This window comes from Perca flavescens, chromosome 18, assembly GCF_004354835.1.
Source record: "Perca flavescens isolate YP-PL-M2 chromosome 18, PFLA_1.0, whole genome shotgun sequence".
Classification (NCBI taxonomy): domain Eukaryota; kingdom Metazoa; phylum Chordata; class Actinopteri; order Perciformes; family Percidae; genus Perca; species Perca flavescens.
Window position 1 is genome coordinate 13,542,108 of NC_041348.1, and position 23,692 is coordinate 13,565,799.

General features: G+C 40.6%; 1 protein-coding gene across 1 annotated transcript in view; it reads right to left on the reverse strand.

Moving 5' to 3' along the window:
• The window catches only part of LOC114573011 (MAM domain-containing glycosylphosphatidylinositol anchor protein 2), a 186,936-nt gene that overhangs the window by 38,595 nt on the left and 124,649 nt on the right, over positions 1-23,692 (reverse strand). The window contains exon 10 of the mRNA XM_028604875.1: positions 12,893-13,165. Coding sequence (XP_028460676.1) covers positions 12,893-13,165 — 273 coding nt within the window. The remainder of the gene's footprint in view (positions 1-12,892; positions 13,166-23,692) is intronic.

Below are 23,692 nucleotides of genomic sequence, written 5' to 3' on the forward strand. Positions count from 1 at the left end.
AAACAGATAACCCTGGGTGGGAGACATCAAACATAAAGCACAAAAGGCTTAATTGATTTTTAAAAACAAAACCTGTTTATAACAGCAGAACCAATGCAATGATTTATAACAGCTCAGTACAACCCTTCAGGCAAGAAGTTGACCTTGTTTGCAGACTTCCTTTTCATTTTTAAGGGTTTATGAACATGCCTTCTTCTTATGAAAGAAAACAGTGCCATATGCTGCTATATGGTGCTGGACTGATGTGTGATGTAGGCTTGTGTGGCAGAAATGACGCTTACATATGGATGCACAGCTGGCCGAGACAAACCCAATACCACCGCACGAATAGCTAACTGACTATAGGGGAAAGACATTAGAGACATAGCACTCAGTGGTAATTGCCTGGTTGTGTCCTTCTGGGATAGAGAATAAATCTCTGTGGTTTAAAAAAAAAAAGGAAAATAGTATTGAACTTGTAATGAGTCACTTCCACCCTATTGAGCTCATTCTTCCTGAACTTCCTCCCTCCTCGCCTCCATCCACTTGAACTAAAAAAAAAAAAAAAAAGCCAGAAAGATTTCTGATCGTCGATCATATTATCTGGGATTAAATTGTATGTGTCTTGACCCAGTGTGACATCTGATTTTATCCTTCTTGGTGAGTATCTAGAGTGACTAATCTTGTGAAATTGTATTAGTTTAAAAGAAGCAGAACCACAAAAATAGGGCAGACAAAAAAGAAATAGACAGAAAAACAGCAGAGTAGATTGTGTGTCGTTCAAGCCTGATAGACTTTCAGTCTGATCACAGATAACATTGTTGATATGCTGGCATTTTACTCTGACCATGTAACGTCAGGATCCATCAATGTCTTTATGTCTCTTTGAGCTGTGGAAAGTGTTCAACATCATCCACCATTTACTGCAGGGGTGAAGTTTAACCCAGGTGAACATGGCACAGACTACAAAGGCACAAATGTTCATTGGACATGCTTTATAACCCCTGAGCAGGGGCGTACCAATACTGATTACCAGGGCCCAAGGGGAGAGAGGGCCCTTGAAAAGTCTGGAATATATTTTATTTCACCTGGATATTTTCATTTCCTAATTAAATTTCATAATGCATGTCAGATGAAATGTAAAGTTAGTGTATTGGCTGAATAACTTGGTTGATTGACTAACTACATTTTGTATACAAAAAAGACCATCTAAGGGCTCACCCACTCCTTGATAATGCGCCAAATGGTTTAGTCCATCTGCACGCACTTTGTTTATGTTAGATCAGTTGAGCATATGGTGGAGTGCAAACTTCAGCTGTAGAAATGTCTTTCTCAAAGAAAGTCAAATCAGGCTACCAAAAAGAAAGGAAAGACAGGAGGAGGAGGAGAGAAAATAAAATGAGGTGAAACAATTGGTAACGGACTTCTTTTCAAAGAAAGGTGAGCACAAACAATGAAATCCATGGTGCTAAACTGCTTGAATATCTCCGTGACTGTTAGTGCTAAAAACGGACTGAGACAACCCATTGAAAGAGCAGAACATAGACTTTCAAATGATAATTTGGTTATACATGTAATCTGAGGTAAAGGCTAAATAAATAAACTACAATAACAATGCTGTTTGCATACAACACACCATTGCAATAGCCTAATTTAAAACATGTTTAATTTTAAATGAAGAGGCTATAATGTCTATAATTAGCAATAATAGGCTCAGCAATGGTAGCTCAGTGGTAGATACATATAATGTCAACATTATAGATATGTCAGATTTAGTAGAAGCAGATGTTAACATTGTGAAACACATGGCCCTCAGTTTCAGAAACTGTCACACCAGTGAGTGGAGTAGCAACAGACCCCTCATCCTCCTCTTTGGATTTGAGACAAGGGAAGCTTATATCAAAATTAAAGCAAACCATGTTTAGCCATTTTGACTGAAAGGTGTTAAGTAACACTAACATCTTAGTGTGTTTTATTATATTAAGTTACAATTAGGATAAGAGGTTAATATCAAATGTATCCTTCATAGAGAAAGATGATAGAGAAGATGTGATTGAGGATGATGGGAGTGAAGACAGCAGGGAGCATGAGTGTTACTCTGAGCACAGTGTGGAAATGAGAGCTGAGGAACTGGAAAGTAGGCGGAATACTGCAGACCAGTTTTTGCCAGAGGATCCAGGACTATGGCCAGATAAATTAATAGATGATCAGAGAGACACCATAGTACGCAGGCTGGCAAGTAAAGGTACAGAGAAAACAAACAAAATGTAGGAGTAACCACAGTAAAGTAGACTAGAGAATGTTGAGAAAGGTGTGTTAGCAGGCTACTCTAAGCATTACAATTAATAGTTATTACCCTATAAACTCCAGTTTATTTATTTTTTTGGGGGGAGGGAGGGTGGTGAGTTGAGGAACATGGGGGCCCATCAGGACTGCCTATGCATAGTGCCCAGGGTCTTGTGCTACGCCCCTGGCCCTGACATAGAGGAATGTGCAGGTATGAAGGTAAGATCAATTTAGTTTTTTTCTTTTACTTGAAGATATAAAAAATTATGAAGACAAAAATAACCCACACAAACTAAAAAACATCAGATTGTACTACTTAAGCTCAAAAAGGCCCAAATGGCCTATTTGAAACACACCTCCAGGAGCCTAACAAACACACAACAAATAAATCAAGATGACAAAAACATTACTAACAAAAAACAGATGATGGATCAAATAATAATATATCAAAATAGGCTACAGAATGGAAATAAGATGACAGTGAGGGTGTCTGTGTGTGTGTGTGTGTGTGTGTGTGTGTCCTTTTACAATAAATACATTTCCCTCTTAAATCAATATATCATTGCAGCCAACTCTGTGCACCATGTTCCACAATGTGATTTATGCATCATTAAGAACAATGGCTACAATAAAAAGAAAAACTGGGACCATACAAGCACATCATTGTGTAGAATAGGAATTCATTTCATGAGCAAACTCGCAAAATGCAGACAATGGATATCTGAACATTGTCCCTTTACTTGTTCTTCTCTTCTAATTCATGTCAGACTGCCAAAAAGAGGAATTAAACATGGGAGAAATGAGAAACATTGTCTGCCCTTTCTTTGTGAATTTCTGTTTCCAGCAAAACTGCAGTATGCATTGTTTGGGAGACTGATCAATGAAGACAAAGAGTGAGAGTCAGTGTGGACTAGCTCCGCAGAATTTGTTGTTTCATTATAAATTCTACTTTTGCACTGATTAGACAAATGCAATGCTTTAAAGGGGCATTCCACTGATTTTACACATATTCACTTTAGAAAACCTTTAAAGGAACACGCCGACTTATTGTGAATTTATCTTTTTCACCGTAACCCCCAGAGTTAGACAAGTCAATACATATCCTTCTCATCTCCGTGCGTGCTGTAATGCTGTCTGACGGCTCCAGCGGCATCAGCCCATCACAGAACATGCAGGTGAATGGTTCCAGCAATCCTAATGCTCCGAATAAGTGACAAAATAACGCCAACATGTTCCTATTTACATGTTGTGATTTATAGAGTGACAGCGTGTACAAAAAACAACGTAACATGAGACACAGCCGTCTTCTAACCGTAAACAAACCAGGAACTATATTCTTAGGTGGAAGAATATAGTACTTGGGCGGAGTGATATGCTCGCAGCAAGCCTGTCTGAGAATATTTCCCGGTTTGTTTACTGTTAGAAGATGGCTGTGTCTCATGTTACCTTGTTTTTTGTACACGCTGTGACTATACAAATCACAACATGTAAATAGGAACATGTTGGCGTTATTTTGTTACTTTTGTCACAATTTGGAGCAGTAGGCTAGTTGGAACCAGTTACCTGCAGGATCTGTGCTAGGCTAAGCTAATGCTGGAACCGTCAGACAGCGTTACAGCACGGACGGAGATGAGAAGGGTATGTATCGACTTGTCTTACTCTGGGGGTTACGGTGAATAAGCTAAATTCCCAATAAGTCGGCGTGTTCCTTTAACTACTCGCAGCACTTATGAGTTTAAAATTGGGTCACACAAGCTGAACTTTGTAGACTCATAAAATATCTAGGTTTTTATATTGATGAACATATAAATTTTAGAAATGGTGTTAAGGTTCTTGCTGATTCAGCACGTAGAGCTTTGGGAGGAATTATTGGTAAAAGCAAGAATCTGAAAGACATAAGTTTTCAAACTTATTCTAAATCGTTTCAAGCCTGTGTGTGCCCTATACTTGATTATATTGTGGGTGTTAGAGGACTTAGGAATATATCTAATTGTGAATTAGTGCAAAATAGTGCCATAAGATATTTTCTGGGTGTGCATAAATATACCCCTACATTGGCGATAGTGGGAGACATGGGATGGGAATCATGTGAGTCTCGTTGGAAGATATGTATGGCCCAGTTATGGAATCGTCTATTAGATATGGACGCAAATAGGTTGACAAGGAAAATATTTCTCTGGGATAAACACAGTCTTGGTCTTCGGTCTAACGACGTATGCAAATTGTTTTGTATTTATGGTTTTGGGGAGTTGTTTCTTAATAATGAAAAGCTGAATATTGGTTTGTTTAAAGACTCTGTGTTTGGTAAAGGCAAAAAGCAGTGGGCCGACGATATATGGGCTAAGCCAAAATTGCGTATTTTTGTAATGATAAAACCAGAATATGGCACTGAAAATTATGTTGTATATAATTTGTCAAAAAGGCAAAGATCTTTATATGCTCAAGTGAGATCTGGTGTTTTGCCTTTGACTATTGAAACAGGGCGATATCTTAATGTAGAAGAGGAAAAACGGATCTGTCCTATGTGTTGTTTGAATGATACAGAAAATGAGTTCCATTTTGTTTTCTATTGTCCTTTTTATTGTGAACAGCTTGATTTTTGTTTTGTAGGATAAAAGCAGAGATTGATTTGGTAAATATGGATGATGCTCAAAGACTGAGATGGCTGTTCACATATGAAACTTATAAATTAGCCAATTATCTAGATAAAGCTTGGGAGAAGAGGAAAAAAGCCCTTTATCGAGATTAATTGTAGATGAGAATTTGTTGTTTGTGTGTGGTATGTGTGTATGTGTATATACATATGTGTATGTGTATATGTGTGTATATGAATATATTTGTATTCATGTATTTCTCTGAATGATTTGTATATGCGACAGGAAGATGTTTGTTAAATAATTAAATTTTGGTGTCTTGTATTCCCATGTGGGATGGGCCAAAATGTTTGGCATGACACAGAAATAAAACATAACTAACTATAACTAACATAGAGTTCAGTTTACTTGTCATGGTTAGTCCTACTCAGCTTGTGAAAACAGTTGTATAATTATTTATGTGGCTCTGGAGGGAGCTTTTTTAAAGTTTAAAAATAACTCTGATGATGTCATCAGGGTTGTCTCACCTTCGGTTTGAAAACTTTAACAGAAATCCTGCGATACAAACTGGAGGTTTGAAAGAAGTGTTATAGAAAGAGATAGAGGGGGTCTAGTGAAAGATGCTGTTGACTTGCATTATGGGATATGTAGGACGCATGGTTTTAAGAGTGTAGCTCATACTTTGGGCTAAAAGTCAGAATAGCTCAGCCTCTGTTGCTTCCATTTTTAACAAATCCTTCTTTACCTGTCTTTTGTAAGTCCCACACGTTTATGAAGTGCAATAATAAATTGATAGAATACACCTTTAAATTCCATGTCTGTGTATTCTGTGACCCGTGTTTCACCCCATCACTGCTTCATCAGTACACATTTGCAGCTTGAGGACAGGATGTACATATGTACATAAATGCAGACTCATACATAAAATATTGACTGCATCAGATTGGAGTGAAATCAGAGCAGAAAAGCAGCAAAGACAGTTCAATATTTATTTTCTTAATCTCCAAACTCTTACTCTTTAGAAGATCAATTTCAGCATTTGCTAAAAAGTCAGGCTTCCCATGACAGAGAGCCTGAGCCAAAGCTCAGTGGTACACATTACATCCCTCTGAGGGGTCTCTCCCCTGGTGCAATTTAATGGCCAACTTGGCGATTACGGTCAACTCACTGTTTCCACAGATGTCCCAATGGCTTGGCACATGGGCATCCATGCACATGCACACACACTCTCCCCTGGCATAATACACTTTTTTAGGCAACAATGTCTATATAAGCCAAAGTATGGCCAAATGCCTGACTTTGGTAAGTTTGCATGTCTGTCGGCATGGTAACATGTATGTTTTGCATAGTATGTTGACTGGAATGGTGTGTTTAATTGAGCCACAGTGGCCTCAAAACTTCTGACTGATGTGTTTCTTACACATCAACATAGCACAAGTGGAAGTCAGGCCGAGAGCGGTGAGGGAATATCCACTGAGGTGTATACCTGTCTGTAAAGTGGGCAACCCAAGAGCCTACCTAACTGCATGGGCCATAGCAAATATTCAATGAGCTTCATCTTGAAGTGGGCTTACAAGTCACTGAGAGGAGCTGATATTCTCTCCAGTAGATTATTTATATCAGACACACTACAAACTAGTGTTGATCTCATTTGTGGCTATAGAATTTCAGCATAAAATGAAAAAAAATCTTAACGAATAAGAGCTGGAGTTAAGGGAATGGGGCATGCCAGATTTCATGGATGATGGGAGGAACAAAAGTGGATTTTCTGCACCATGCTCCTGCACTCAGGGGGTTACTAAAAGAGCCTCCATAACTTTGGCAACCACTGAGTCCAGATGGTGGGAATCTGGAGCATTGGGCGGGAGGAATGGAGCGATGGTGGGAGAGAGAGGGAAGGGTGGATGGAGGATGAAGGGGAAGAAAGGGGAGTGGAGGTAGGAAGAGGGGGAGAGGGAACATGAGCAATAGCAGGCAAAACCCCAGCCCTGTTGAGAAAAACAAATGGCTGGAGGGGACTATCTGCTTCTGTCTCGCTGCTCTACCTGTTTCACCAGGGAGGACTGATTTATGACACGCACAGGGGGGTGCCCATCTTTCTCTCTCTGGAGATGATAGAGAGACGTTTAAAATGAGAAAGATGAAGAATGAGGGAAAGCAAACATGGACAAAGAGAGAAAGAAACAGCAAGAGAGGAAATCAAGTGCAGAAAAGGTAGGATTAGAGGACAGCAATAGATGAGTGAAATAGATATACCAAAGAGGAGAGCAACCTTAGTGGCAGAGGATCAAAGTGACAAATACTCCTCCTGTGACCCTGCAGCTCCTGTCTCTAATGGGAGGTCTGGGAGATTGAAACCTCAACCAGTTCCTGCGGTCACTCAACGCGGCCAAACTAATTTGGTCCTGTCATAACAACCAACAAGGAGACACTTCCAGCTTTTGGTGAAAAAAAGGCTATCTAATAAAATAGCAGGAAGGGGGTAAGTGTGTATTATCTGAAAGAACAGTTTTATTATGTGAGACTGAGAAAAAAGCAACATGACTTGATGTGTCATATTCATATTGATCTATTTTTTTTTTATTTATTTCACTATTTCACATTTCTTTAAAAAATAATGATCTATCACACACAGAGACATCCATGCAGCTAAAACACAGTGTGACAAGGACTGTTATTGGTTTGAGGAGCAAATTTTAACTATCAAAAAAGTTCACAGTGAATACTTAAGAATAGCACATCTACTGTATGGAAGCTGGCTGGATGTTTCTATCAGAGCTTAGGCTAACTTTAGCATCTTTGTCCTGCTCTTTATGAGATTTGAGGCAGCAACCCATGCCAACCTCATTATCTGAGAAAGTGTTACTTTCATTAAACACATTGGTTAGTCCTCATCCTAGAAGCTTTCTCTCTTTATTTTTCGGGCCCTATCTTGCACCCGGCGCAGCATAGCGCAAAACCCGACACAAGTGTCTTGGCTAGTTTAAGCCCGACACTGTTTCCCATCCAGCGCCCACGTCGTTTATATAGCAAATGCACCTGCACCCATCTGTGCGCCAATGGGCGTGCTGGTCTTACAGGGTGGTGTGTTCAGGTGCATTCTTGGCGTATTGCTATCTTGAGTAGGGCTGAAACGATTCCTTGACTAACTCAAATAATTCGATTACAAAAAATCCTCGATGCAAAATGACTTGCCTCGAAGCTTTGTTAAAAAAAAATCTGATTAATCAATCGATAAAGTGCTAGATTAATCGATTACAAAAAGAATCGATAGCTGCAGCCATAATCTTGAGGCAGCAGAAAGTGATCGTGCCATTGACCAACAAAAACTTGCTCTAAAGTCAATAACGCAGCATTTCATACAGCGCATTAGTAAAATGCGCCTAGGCTCGTGCACAGCGCGCACACACTATGCTTGTTACAAACTCGGGACGAGCAGCAGCACACAAACTTGCAAAAGATTAAAAATTTTAATATTACAATGTGAAATACTGTAGTATTATGATATGATCTGCTCGCGCACTTTCACTTCACGCACGAGCAGATCAGTTTCTTCTCCTCAAAATCTCTCCTTCCTGTTTAGCAAATCCGCCATCATAATAGCAATGCACCAAGGTACAACTGCGCCTGGCTTTTAAAGGGAATGGGAGATGACACTCTGATTGGTTTATTGCATATGTAGCTGCTTTTTGTGCATTTCTAAATCATTTCTGCATTTCCTCAATGTTATTATATAACATTGTAGAGGACTAACAGGCTTGAGTAGGTGCCCTATCTCATAAGATTCCATCATAGAATTTTGACATACTAAAGAGGGAGCGGGGGTTGCTAACACTGGGAATGTAGCAGCCAAAATTGGGGTTTACGGCTAGCTTAGAATATGCAAAACCGAGGTTGCTGAGCTGAAAACTGGAAAATATAAGGTACCATGTACAATAAATGACAAGAATCTGGAAAACATAACTAATGCAATAACTCTGGTTTACCATGGAATCATTAATAGATTTGGTTTTACCATTAGCTGTGAGAAATACAGGCTATAGTTGTTGGGTGACATGGAAGCTGTAATACAAGGTCACATCTCTCTCTCTCTCTCTCTCTCTCTCTCTCTCTCTCTCTTTAAAGGTCTGTGCTAAGTGGCTCTCCATATTTGTGAATGTAATTTCAACAGCAGCACAACCTTACTGCATAATAGTTGTCTTATCTGATGCCATCACTAGGCTGATTTAAGAATTGAATTAAGGCTGCTATATTTAACAATGAGTTCATTTCATCCAGGTGTGAGGATGGTGGATCAGGAAAGACAGGGGAAGGCAACAAGTAGGTCTAACATTAGGTTGAAGCGTAGGGGGAGCCACTTGTTACCAACAGATTAATTTCTTAATGGGGAATATATATATATATATATATATATATATATTCCCCAGCTTAAATTTCCATAGAAAGCAATATTAAAAAGATCCAGATTATTTCCATTAATTCCTCTTAATTCCCGTTTATTCCTGTTAATTCCCCTGAAAGTTTCCAAATTGGAATGTTTCCAAAATTCCCCAGCTAAACTTTCCATGGAAAGTTTCCGGAAATTTACCGGAAAATTTCCACCCCTTTCCACCCCTAATTCGTACACGCCCTAGACGCACCTGCGCCAGGTGCTTCACGCCGTGCACTTAGATCTTTTGGCAACCATTAGAGAGTCTTTGTCATTCTTTTCATTTAAAAAGAATACAAAAAATGGCTGGTAGAGACCCAAACTTGTGGGTACTAATGCTTTCTGTGTGCATTTAAACATTATACAAGTATTTTACATGAATTGTATTTATTAACCACAATGTGTTGTATGTAATTTCATCTTGTGATTTTATACCTGTTATTTTTTTTAAAGGCTGCCTGTTTTACATCTGGCTGGGGGACTACCGATGAAAATTAGCACTTTTGAGCTAACTCGGGGACATTTACATTGTTAATGTTGATTAATGTTCACTGTCCCCTTTCAAATAAATAAATAATAAAAAAAAAGATCGTTAAAATAGGGCCCTTCATGTTTCTTTATTTCCATCCCTCTTTTACACAGATCATCAACTGGTATATCTATCCTCAGTCTATTAGTAGCTTTTTAAAAGTAATCAGCTTGAAACATTAAACAGTAGGCCAGAGACAGTGTTTTCAACCAACTCATGGAGCTAATGTTAGCTTAATTAGCTAGCTAGCTAGCTACAACCAAGGGGGTAAGCTTTGCTTCAGAACGCGAACCTCCGATGGCGCCATTTTGTTGCTACAAAGCGATCACCTCTTGTTAGCATTTCACTGACCGCCATTTTCTTTTTACGTCACTTGACCGCGAATAACTTTACATCTGAAGCGTTTAAAGACTATATTTGTCCATTGTTTATTTCTAAAGATACACAACAATGTATAAAAGGCTCCATTACCTTGTACCTCACGTTATGGCTCCGTAGCAGACGTTTTTGTAAAAATAAGCTAACGATTGTGTCATAACCAAGTGACTTACTGTTGCACAGTAGAGGAATTACCGTATAGTACAGGAGAAGCTCGCAGGCAGTTTCGACTTACATTAGCTGTTTAGGTTTAATTACTAATGTTAACTAGCATGTTAGTTAGCAAAAATTAGCCTGTGCTTATGTTATCTCCTTACATATACCTACGCTCTCCATCTCTGTAAGATTGGAAATTATTGAGATTTCTCTTGGCACAGCTACCAGAAGACTTACAACTTTCAGACACGTTGCTCACGTCACATTTACGTTGTCTCTGTCAGTTGGAGGCTGCGCAGTAAAGCAAGATATCACCGGAAAAGTGCTTCTAATAGCCTTCACTGGTCTCCGTCCAGAGCAACGGGGTCTATTGGTCCATTTTATATATGTCAATGGCTACAACTGATAAAATTTGCTCGCAACAGTCATTAGGGTCGTGGCTAAGGGGTTGGGTGCAAGGCTCTTTGCTAACTTGACATGCAACGCCCTACTCATTGACAGTTCTACTGCACGCAGCGGGTATCGGTTCTACAAGGGTGCAAAAGTATGCATTGCATTGTTTAAAATTTTGTTCCATGATTTGAAATTTGAATAATAAATGCCAAGCGCAAGGTGGTAGGCACACGGACTGTGTGGGCGTCTCTATGCCCACCTTTTATTTTTGTACATTTTGTAAATTTTTGTGCAAAAGGGCTGAGTTTAGGTGAATAAGATCAGCAGGTGTAGTGATTATGAAATACTCTCTCAGCCAATCACATCACTGATCCTATAGCTCTCTATGTAATGAAGGTAAACACAGTGGTAACGACACTGCACTCTGGTGTGTCACTTCTCACTGGCTGCAGAGTTATTATCAGTCCTGCTGCCTTCAGATGCTGCAGGGATTTCATGAACTGAAGGATAAGCTTTTCATACAGTAACAAAACAGAAATTTCATTTTAGAAGCATGTTAGGTCAAGAACAGTGAGTCATAAAAATAAAAAAAATAAAACTGCAGGATTGCAGGCCAGACACAAGGCAAAATTCACAGACTAAAAACGAAAATCTGTGTTTGTCTACCTTTGTTTTATGAGGACCCATTGTTTTATACTGATCCAAAGCAAAATTCCTCGTATGTAGAGGTCGACCGATATGGGTTTTCTCTGGCCGATGCCGATCTTTAGAAATCAAGGTCAGCCAATGGCCGATAAATGCTGCCGATTCTTTTTGCCCGATATTTGGCCGATATGTGCTTGTTTTTAAACCTCTATTTGAAAGATAAAATGTAACACTAATATACACAGAATTTCTCAACAAAAACATTTATTGAACACTTCACCAATCTACACTTGTATACTTCAATTAAAAATTAATAAAACATACTGTATATTGTATAAATAATATATGAAAAATATATTAAATAAACGAAACAGGTAAGAAGAAAATAAACTTTGTCAAATAAACTTGTAAATGAAAAAATAAAGTTTAGTGCACTTAGCAGCATTTATTAAACTTCTGAGAATACAAATCTGCACATCTTCACAGAAAGTGACATATTATTATTAATCTCAACACTATTTCCTCCTAACTCCTGTTGAATCAAATCAGACTAGGGTTATCTAAAGTCAATTCTTGTTCACCTTGTTTGTTAGATCATTGTTCATTTGTTGAAGTGTTGTATCTGTGTTTTGGGGATCCTACTGTTACATGTCCTGTTGCACTCATTAGGATCAAAACTGAGTTGTAATTTAAAGCTCGTCCAGCCAATTTAATAAAATTAAGGGTTTTATTCATGCTCAAGTCCATATATGCAGTTAATGGATACAGGCACGGAGAACTGAAGGCTCTGTTGGCAACGATTAGCTCCGTTAGTGGTTAGCTCCATTAGCGGTTAGCTCCGTTAGCGGTTAGCTCCGTTAGTGGTTAGCTCCAGTTAGCTCCGTTATAGGAGTGGATGAGACTGCCACGCACAGGGGTAACAACCAGGCTTTGATAAATGACATTCGGGGAGCTTCCACAGTGGTGTGGCCGCGGTGTTTTGTACGGTTTTATTAGTACAGTTAATCCCAAGGCAAGAACACCAGCAATATGCTAGCTATTACTAACGGTAGCGTCGGAGCCTGAAGTGACTGTGCGAGACACACAGCGCAAGAATTCACGAGGGGAGGGACTGAGTGCACTGTAAAAAATGTCGCCTATTCATGTTTTTAACACTAGGCTGCCCGCAGATGCGCCTGCCTATTAATCGGCTTGATATACTGGGATATTGGCCGATGCCGATTATGTAAAAAAATGCCAAAAATCGGCCGATTAATCGGCCGACCGATTAATTGGTCGACCTCTACTCTTATGTATCCTCATACCTGGCAAATAAAGCTGATTCTGATTAAAAAATTTCAAGTGACAAATCAGCTTCTATTATCCTTATAAACAGCATGTGTTGTGTAAGTAAAGGAGAGGCTAACAGACATAGCAATAGTAACTAAGGCCTTAGAGAACAGTCAATTCCTAATGGTATTAAAAAATGAAAAGGAGAAATCTTTAATGACAAACACTCCTTACCTGTAACCTGGAAGGTGCATTTGCCTGCTCCGGCCTCATTGATGACATTACAGGTGTACTCCCCCCAGCCGTCTCGATTAAGGCTGCGGATGGTGTACTCTGTCTCGTCTCTTTGGGCGTCAAAGGCTCCAGCATGGAGCAGCCGGTTTGATAGGAGCCACTCAAATCGCAGCACGCGGGAAGGGTGGGCTCGCAGAACCCTGCAGGACATCACAACAGGCCTCCCCAGGCCCTGACGCATCTCCATGTAAACCGGCTCCACCGTCGGAGGGTCTGAATGGGAGACAGAAGGGCTCAGATGAGTTCAGCCACCATTTGATAGGGATGTTAGTGCAGTGGATGAATGGATGGATATAAAAGAACACGAAGGAGAAGCTTTTGATAAAGAGGGAAAAAAGTTTGTGAGTAGGAGGAAGGTGAGATGACATCTATTCCAAACAGATGCTATTCAGGTGAGGCCCTCTCGGTCAGACTAGGTTGTCTTTGACCTCCAGAGATGTTTACAGAGAAAAGAATATCTGGAAGACAGAAAAGACTCAGAATATAGTTGATGGTATGAGATACAAAAACTAAAACTAAACACGGACATGTTATGAAAGTGTGAAAGCAAAAGGAAAAATGGCTCTGAGCGATACTGTGGTACTCGAAGCTCGCTGGAGACCTAAAGACATAAAGAAAGAAAGAAAGAAAGAAAAAAAGAAAGAAAGAAAATAGAAGTTTTTTGAATGACAACCAACTCATATTTAAATCATGCACCGACACAGAAAGGCAGAAATATTTTCGAGGACAGTCTAATATTGGAACATGAATGGGAGCGGTGAGCTAGGGGAGAAAAAGGTGAAATTGAAGCATATTGCAAGTAAACTTTAAACAATCAGCACTGCAAAGCCAATACACCTCAGTAATAAATGAAGAATGACGAGTGAAAACAATTGTATGGAGAGCAGCAATGGGTGCAGGAAGATCAATTTTGCAGAAAAACTTGAACAATGTTATGAACGAAATCAGTCACGCTTCATGGGAAAATTGGTAACAGGATGATGAAGTGCATCTCAAGCTTTCAAAATGGAAAATTAATAACTTATTTGCGTATCTGACCGGCTTAACCTCTTCCACCACACAGACAACCTGGTGGTTAATAATTTAGCCAGGCGTCTCAGAATGTAGTGAGGCACTGAATATGACTTTGATGCAACCCAGACCCTTCCTCACGCGCAAGTCTTACGTTAAATGTGTGTTTGATTATGTGGATGGTAACAAAACATGTGTGTTTGTGAAGACAAATGTGTGTAAGTGCCTGAAATGGTTATGAATAATTTCCCCATCTTAAGCATCTTTGCTCTTGACATGCACATACAGATGCTTGACAAAAGCCATGGCGGGGCTTGAAAAACAACAGCGAACGCTGAGGAGAAAAGACAGAATGACACAAAGCAGCTTAATTGCCTGAAATTAGCATATTTCCTGACAGAGTAAAGGGGAAGTGGGTTGCTATAGCCAGAGCTGGGTTACTTTTTATAATGTAATATGTTACAGATCACTGATTACCTGATTGAAACTGTAATCGGCAACATAATCTCCTACATTATTCACACACAGTAATATAATCTAATTACAGAGCTTTCCAAACTTAATAGGATATTCAATTAAATGAACAGTTTATTAAAATTTACAGCATATAATATGATAACACTATTAATTGCATCTACAACCTTAATCAGCCATGTTTTTAAAACTACCAAAATGTGCTTATTTTCATTTTCATACTTGTATTTTGGGTTCTACTGGAACATGTTTACATGCTTTAATGCTCAAAAAACACATTATTTTTCTTATACTCTTTGTCTGAATATCCCTGTATTCACCCACTGGGCTCTATCTTGCACTCAGCGCAATTGCCTTTGTACACCGATGCATGTATCATTCCTATTTTGCACCCGACGCACGGCAGACTTTTCCCTCCACAGACGCACGTCGGTAAATTAGGGAATGTATTTGCGCTCCCGGGGGTGGTTCAGCGAAAAGGGGAGGCGTGTTCCGGCGCAAATGTTATCTGGTGCTATTTTGCAGTTTCAGAAAACAATTCCGCCACTGACCAGGAAAAACCTGGTCTAAAGTCAGTGGCGCTAGTCTAAAGTCAGTAGCGCGTTACTCAGATGCTATTTTAGGGGAACATGCTTGGCCATAATGTAGCGTGTGCACAACGCGCATACACTTCTCTCATCTAAACGGACGCAGCAGTTCCCATTTTTGCAAACCATACAAAATTACAAAGAAAAATATTACTGAAAATGCGCTTCAGGTGTTTGGATAGATCAGGAGGCACTTTACAGTACAGTCCTATAAAAGGTCCCAGCATTCTTTGTGGCTTGTTGTGTTTTGCACAACATTTCCATGAATCATGAATGTGTTGATGACATAAATGAGGAAATATTAGAGGACTTAAGGAGACGTGATGTTGAACTACGGTGGGATTGGACACTCCGGCGTAATCTGATCCAGGCGTAATGCACGATGTGCTCCCGTTGGAGCGGGTGGATGGAGATGGAGTGGGGGGAGGATGAAGGGGCACAACAGGAGGAGGTGGTGCGTTTGGAGGCCCACGCTCCATGGCTGCAGCAATCCTCTCCAGACTTGAGGAGATCCGGCCGAGAGGAGCAGCAACATCGCCACCCGGTCAAGACGGGCATTTGTTACTTTGCCGCATCTCGGACAGCTCCCACTAGCCTCGTGAGACCGTCCTGATCTCGCGAGCTCCAGTTTTCCACTCGCAGATCAGTATGGCATCTTGAGGCAGAGAAAATTTGGAGCCGTTAGCCAAACGACCGGGCCAATCAGCGTTGGTTTTGAGGTGGGTTAGGTCTTAATAGACAGATGGTTTATCCAATCAGCTAACCAGTATTTTCAGACAGCGGTAGCCCCTCGCTAATGCTTTTTTTCTCTTGGATCCTTATTTTGGAATATGGTCCGGGAACCTGAAATGGTGCCTTTTATTCCTAAATTCTCGTTACACAAACGGCAAATATCCTTTACCAACATGTTTGCATGCTGAGCTAATGAGCTATGCTTTGCCTGCAGCAGCAGGGGCGGGCTTGTGGTTGTATTTTCATACGCTTCGTGGATCTGATTGGTTGATTTGGCCCGTCTATCACCAACATAGGTGATAGACAGATGGTTCATCCAATCAGCTAACCAGTATTTCCGCCCCTTCCCAAAAGTTCTCCAACAGAAAGTTCCCAGATGGATATGCCGAGCAAATGCAAAGCAATCCATCTGGCGGAGTCAGGTTAAGCTCCCACTGGCGTGCGCCAGGCAAATCCGCCGTCATAATAACAATCCGCCATGGAACAAGCGCGCCTGCTCTTAAAGGGAATGTGAGATGACCCTCTGATTGGTTATTTTCACGTTACGCCCAAACCACACCTAGCTACTTCAGACCAACCCATTTTTGATTTGCGTCGGGAGACCCGCCCACAAAGCTACTTGCGTTTTGCGTTTCACACTTGCGTTTCAGATCGATAAAATAGGACCCTCTGTCTGAAACGCTTCGTTTTAGCGCCTGTCTCTTTAAGTTCCCCTCCCAAAAAAATCCCAGTTTAGATTGATCTTGATTGATTGGTCTTCTGAATCTTTAGTTCTGTCTTTAGTCTGTGCTCCGTCATTGCAGCCGGGAAATTAACATAACAGCACTGTAGCAGCACGTCCTACCTATATATACACTATAGTTGTGACATCACAACTGTATGGAAGTCCTGTCGGCTCCATTTCTGAATCTGGGCTGTGTGCATTTCTCTGTGGATTGAGCATTGTTAAACTTTCACAGTATTTATGCAGCAAGTTTGTCAAATCAGACATGGTAATCTCACTTTTACAATATGGGACCTTTAAAAAAAAATGTGGACGATGCTCAAATCTTTCAAGCCAAATCTTTTTAAGGAATCTAATAAACACAGAACATTTTTGTTGTGTTTTCAAAGAAGCTAACTTTCATTTTTGTTTTTCTGTTGCACATAATTGAGTTAACATCAGCCAAGGCGTAGAGCAGGGCAGATCCTCCAGGCCAGCAAGGTGCACTGGGTAAAAGTTGGGCAGTAAAACATCATAATGTATACAAAATGATACGCCATCACAATCTAAAGTGGGATCTTGCTTTTCTTATCACACAACACACACAAAAACCTTGAATTCACACAGCAGCTGCTATGATTAATGACACATCATTAGATGGGATAATGACTGGCTGAAATGTGATAACTAATAAATCATAACACACGGGATGACAGAAAAAGTAAACAAACCTATTTGTTGTGGAAACAAATATTCCAAGAGGTTTGGACAAAAAAAAAAAAAGCCTCCTTCACCTAATGCTGTTCAGAAGGTGGAGAGGAAAGCAGCTTTCATCTCCTCTAAATGAAACAGCAATCACTTCCTCCTTCAAATGAGCCTTGCCTGGGCTTTTACCCAAACCCAATGGCTTATCTCTGACTCCAAAAGAAGGGTCTGAATTTCTACTTATAACATTAAAATTGTAGGTTTGTGTGTGGCGGTGAATCACAGCCCAGCTCCACAGCCTCCCTGAGTGGCACTAGACCAAATTGCAGTAAGTGCATTTCCATTGACAGAAAAAGACAAATGAAGACAGGGTTTGGGTCTGCAGCAAATGAAAAAGAAATGTCTTATATAACCAAAACATCCCTTAAACAAGGGCACATGGCTCATCTCCCCCCTGTGCATCTCCTGTGAAACAGCTGCCCAGCGAACATGAGGAGAAAAGGAGCGAAAAGGTCCTGTGTGATATTCCCTGAGCAGTGCTCGCCATGGTTAGTGTAGCAGCTAGGGCGGCGAGGGCTCCGAGTTGCTGTAAGTCACAGACTGAGGGAAAACCCTGTGCACTGGCTGAGATGTAATCCATCATAAGTCACCAGTGGATACTTTGACAGTAATGTGGAGAAAAACAACATTTATGAGCACCGAGGCCTTTTCCCCATGGTCCATATAGACCACCATCTACAGGGAGGACAGAACAAAGACATGGGTATGCACGGGGGAAATATGCATGTGTGTTTTTGAGCGTGTGTGAGAGGCTGAGGTGAATGTGTGTGCATTGCAGCTGCATTTCTGAAATACTGCTTGACTGGTTTTCAATAAACTTCAACTTCAGTCAGAATGGGTTACATTTTTCTTCTATGTGCCTCAGGTGAGTGCATCAAGAGAAGGACACCAAACTCCTGTTGGCAAGCCCGCAGGAGTAGATTGTACTGTAGAGTCTGTGCATGTGCACATGAAGTGTGTTCTGTATATGTGACGGCATTCCTTCCATATGGTGAGATGTTTATTTGGTTTTTGGTTTTTCTTTCTTCTTCGTTTTTACTTCCCGAAAGCAACACAATGTTTTCCCCTCATGGCTCAGTACTCAGACCTTTGATTTACATAAAAGTACCAATACTACAATATGAAACTAGGCCATGTAAAAGTCCTGCATTCCAAATCCTATTTAAATAAAACTACGGAACAACTACCTTAATTAATTAAAACTACTCAGCGAAGTGCAGAATAATGGCCCCTGATATACTATATTATTACTGCAAATTTTCAATTCCAAGTCGGTATTCAAATACATAACAACACAAACAAATAAAGAATGGCCGCTAACACAGGCCAGGAAAAAAACAACAAAACATGTAGCCTACTACAACAGCTCATATGGTACATGTCAGTACAATGCAAATGCCCACAGCACTTCCATCAGTGGGACAACAGTCATGTTATACTCACTATTCTGCTGCTCCAAAATAATGCTTTATCACTTTTTATAGACACTCATAGACAACTAAGCACTGTTTTGTCGTACATCACACACCAAAAAGGTTGAGAACAACTGATTTAATATTTTGTAGTGCTGGGCGGTATACCGGTTTATACCATATACCGGTATTAATTATTATTAGTATTAAACCCGTATGATATGAATTTTTCATATACTGTAATGCAGGTGCATTGCTGCAGAGAACGCTACGGCCGAAGTAATCTGCGAGTGAATTGAGAATGGGACCCCTGTTAACTGTGTACCCCTTCTCACTCATATGGCGCTTTTCCATTACATGGTACCTACTCGCCTCGCCTCTACTCGCCTTTTGCCTTTTTTGGTTTTCCATTACGAAAAAAAGTCCCCGGTACTTGCTAACAGGTACTTTTTTTAGTACCTCCTCAGTCGAGGTTCCAAGCGAGCTGAGGCGAGCCGAGAAGGTGACGTGAAACCCTGCAGGCTACAGATTGGTCGGAAAGAATTGTCACTGATCACTGCATTGCTAGCGACAGACGGCATTTTCAAATAGTTTAACCAGCGGCGTTTTTTTGCTGCCGGAGGCTCCACGCAGAGCTTTCTCCGTAGCATACAAGTGGCCTGATGGTTATACTTGTGCGCTGGTGTGTGTGTCGAGTCGTGTGTGTAGCTGGTGAGCGAGGGAGAAGTGAGAGAGTGCCGGCGATTAGCTCCGCAGCAAGTAGTGACTCTAGAGTCATATAGTGAGAGTAACAAAGTGTCAAAATCTTGTTGATTTCATGTTGTTTACGGAGAAGGAGAACCAGGAAATGAGTCGGGGGAAATGCAACGCTACCAAGCCACGTCCACGGCAGTCGCTATGACGACCAGCCACGCTGAGGCGGTACTAAAATCTGCAATGGAAAAGGGACGCACAGTGCGCCGAGTCGAGCAGGTACCATGTAATGGAAAAACGCCAATAGTTACTTTATAACACAACAATTAATAAACCACAACTAACTCTTTTTAATAGGATAACACCATAGCACACAATTTGTGACTTAAACAATTTCTAACACTAATAATTTTACATTTACAAATTTACACCGCCGGACGACATGTTGGGTAACATTATAGCTGCTAGCCTAGCTAGCTAGCCAGGTAGCATAACAGTCTGTTAAGCTGGGAGAGGCTCCGGTCGCTACTTCACATTCAAGAACAGAGAAGAAAGTTAGAGAATGAAGAAAGACCGGAGATACACAAGAACAACGTGTGCTCAAGAGAGGAGCCGTCTGTTGTTCCGAAGTTTTTTGTTTCTAAAAAATTGGACATAATTTAGCCACTGTTGTTGCCTGTCGCTCTAACATTACTTGGTTGCGCTAACGTTACTCGGCCGTGCTAACGTTTCTCGGCCGTGCTAACGTTAAAGACATGTCACTTCAAGCATGCAGTGGAGCAACATCATGAACGCAATAACAATCCACCTACGGTCGAGAAAGACGGGTTCAGAGCAATGATTACAACACCGGATTTAAGATGTCTCGCCTCGCTGAAATACGTCCGCCAACCGACTAACATTATTCAAACACCGAAGGAGGCTGACAGCGGAGCTACGTTCAATCGGCCACTTTTCTACAACAACCTAACTCACCTGTGGCCAAGGTAGTGTTCATACAACTGGCTTACAACTATTTTGTTTTGAAAGGGAAACAATGTTAAAGTTGTTTGTATGTGTATTCATTTGATTTGAGTTTATTTTACTACTTTGCATTTGGCACAATACAAATATTTAGATTCTGTAGCTAACTGTTTCATGCATTCTCCTTCATATAACGTTATTGTATAATGTTGTGGAGCCAAGCAAACCCTTTAGTAATCAAAGCTTTTAGTAAACATGATGACATTAAAATGTTTTTGAGTACTCCTGACAGTAGAATAAGCCATTATAAACCTATATAAAAGGCCCAGTCAAGCAAAAGAAAGAAAATACCGTGATATACCGTGAAACCGCCAGAATCTTAAAAAATACTGTGATACAAATTTTTGGTCATACAGCCCAGCATTTTGCAATGTATTGCATTTTATATCATGTTTGTGGATTAAAAAGTAGAATATTTTCCTTAGTAGAGTAGAAGTATAAAGAAGCATAAAATTGAAATACTCAAGTAAAATACCTCAAAATTGTATTTAAGTACAGTACTTGAATAAATGTGCTTAGTTACTTTCCACAACTGCTGTACGGCTGGTGTGACATCGGTGCTCCTTGTTGTTACATCCATTTATTCATTTACTGTCTAGCAACACATGTTGGATTAACATGTGACATGCCAGCACTCAATCCCAGAAATATGTCACGTTTCACACAACAGCCTTCAGCAGCTGCACGTGGGAGCATGAAGGAAACACAGGCCTTGTTTTTGTATGGAAGCAAAAGCATTCTTGTGGGAGAATAACCTTTGTAGCATAACATGCTTCAATATCAAGTCTTGATGGAGGAAATAACATTCATTAGGAAGTCAAACTGATATATACAGAATACTAAATGATAACTCTGATTCAACTGATTTATAATGAATCCCTGTGTTGAATAATGCAGGGAAGCCCTGCTCCGCATCAACGCGCCCTCCTTTCCTCATGCAATCAAACAATGAACTTAAGCACCATCTGCATTACTATATTGTTATTAAAACTTAGTGATAATTTATGAACTTAAATATACAATTAATGATAATCAATGTAGACTCTTCAGTGCGAAGAGAGGCCTGGTGTTCCGCTAATAGGTTTAGCCCAGTCATTGACCAAGTTATGAATTATTCTGTCTAAGCTGTGTGCAGGCTTCTGTTTACTGTACAACCTACATACTCGCTGACCTTTTCTGGTGTGGATTTGATGTGGCTGATCAATTCAATATTGTTCCATAAAATAAGGTTATTAAAATTTCATCCCCAAATGCAGTGTGTGAGCCCTGCTGTAATGCAAAAGATTAATTTGCTGGCGTTAGGCTAATGTGAATCGCTCTAATATGATTCACATTAGAGTGGGTCTCAAGGGCCAGCGTTGCAGGCCTTCTTGATGCAGAAAGGAAAATTAATTAAAGACAATAATCGTGTAATTTTCCTCATTACTTTTGCCCAGACAGTAGCTCTTTATCCTGGTGTGTCTTTTTGATGTATGTCAGATAGTGAGTTGCTCGCTCACGGGGACAGTTGCACGGTTGCATCAGGCAGGTGTCATGGGCGATGTGAGGAGGAACAGAAGGGAAGCCCGGATGAAAGAAACATGTGCATCTGGGATGAAGTAGAGCTTGATAACTCTCACTCTGACAGACAGTGCTATCTAGGACAGGAGACCACTCTATACCTCCTTCTTCCCTCTATTTCTCTCTGTTTCCTCACTACCTCTTCTCAAGCCCCTGGACCATGCCAAGTCAGTTTGACTAAGAACATTAGGGTGTCACAGCTTGGATTTGGCGTTTGCAATTCTATTAGAGCGACGACTCTAAAGGCAGACGTCTTCCATTCCCTCTACCTCTCCTCCTGGCGTCGCCTCCGCCAGCCAACAGATGCAGGTTTTTACATATCAAAGCTGTTGACTTGCCAGAGTCGTTCCTTCACGCCTCTAATGCTCTTTGCTTCATAGGACTGTGCCTCGGTCCCTTGATCAACTTACTAAACGCGGCTTTGCACATGGCTCACCACCAAAGGCGGGTGGCTCACGCTGGGACCTGGAAATGCAGGCGAGAAAAGCATCTCAGAGGGATTGGCTTGTGCTTACACACCATGAGACAGGCCAAGAGAAAGAAGGGAGGGGGCATACCGACAGGTGTACAAAGCAAACAACAAAAGCAGGGCCGGATTGTGTTAATAATAAAGTAAATTCTCAAGCTGAGAAAGACGAGCAAAGGTCTATGTATTTGGCAAATGCAACAGAGTCAAAAGTTGAAGTGTACATGTGGTGGACACATTTCCTCCGATGCACTCAAATTGTGTCAAAGCAATACAGCAACTCAAGAGTGGATTGTTTGTGCTTTTAAAACTTGCACTTTGATGCAAAGCATCAATACGTAACAAGAGTCTGACGAGGAGCTGTACTGGCTCTGAAGTGAGAACATGGCAGAATGATTGATTTTACAATACTAAAGCTCTAATAACTCTGTTCATTGTGTTTGGCTTTGAAGATGGTGAACAGATGAAAGTGCCGTACACCTTCAAAAACTGTAGTGCAAGATATTGTTAAAATAAAGCACCTCTCATAATGAGAAGTAATTGTGTACTTGTGAATAAATTGAGAGGAAGAGACAGAACTATCAGGAGTGAATGCATGTGCTTCACTGTGTGTGTGTCATCCTATGATGCAACCGTATGCCAAAGCTAATCTATTTGAGCATAGATTGAATGACGTGTCTTTTGCATGAGGCCTTGGAGTCTGTCTCCCTCCTCCTTGTCTCCTGAGGCGTGTCTTCTCCATGTTAGTGTCACTAACAACAGTCACTCTCTGTAAATGACCCGTCCACTGAGATTGTGGGGGGGCGCTTGATATTGACCTCCACTCTCATTCAAAGGTTGTGGACCTTTGTGTGAGTTTTGCCTTTGCTTCCTGAAAATACAATCAAAGGTTTGTTTTTCAGTTTTTACTATATCATTTTGGATTGAACTGGGCCAAGAAAGCCCGTAATGAATATAAAACCCTGGGCTTTGAATTTTTTAGTATTCATCGTACATTCAGTGGATAGTTAAGGCCACATGAATTTATAGTCGGAAGGTACTTTTCATCCTCTCCTCCTTTGAGACCATCTGTTATACCAGACAACGGGGCAGTTAGTGATTCAATATACTGTGCAGTTTTACCTTTATTTTATTCATTCTTGTTATTCTTATTTGTAACATCTTGACACAATCTTTTCATTTTTACGATTGCACTTTATCAAATTGGATATTTTTTCAGACTGAGGAGAACTTTGTAGGGGACATCTTGACTTCCCTCCTCCTCTACACCAGTTCTTGTTTGTGTGTAATGTGTGTGTCATCAAGGCAAAATGT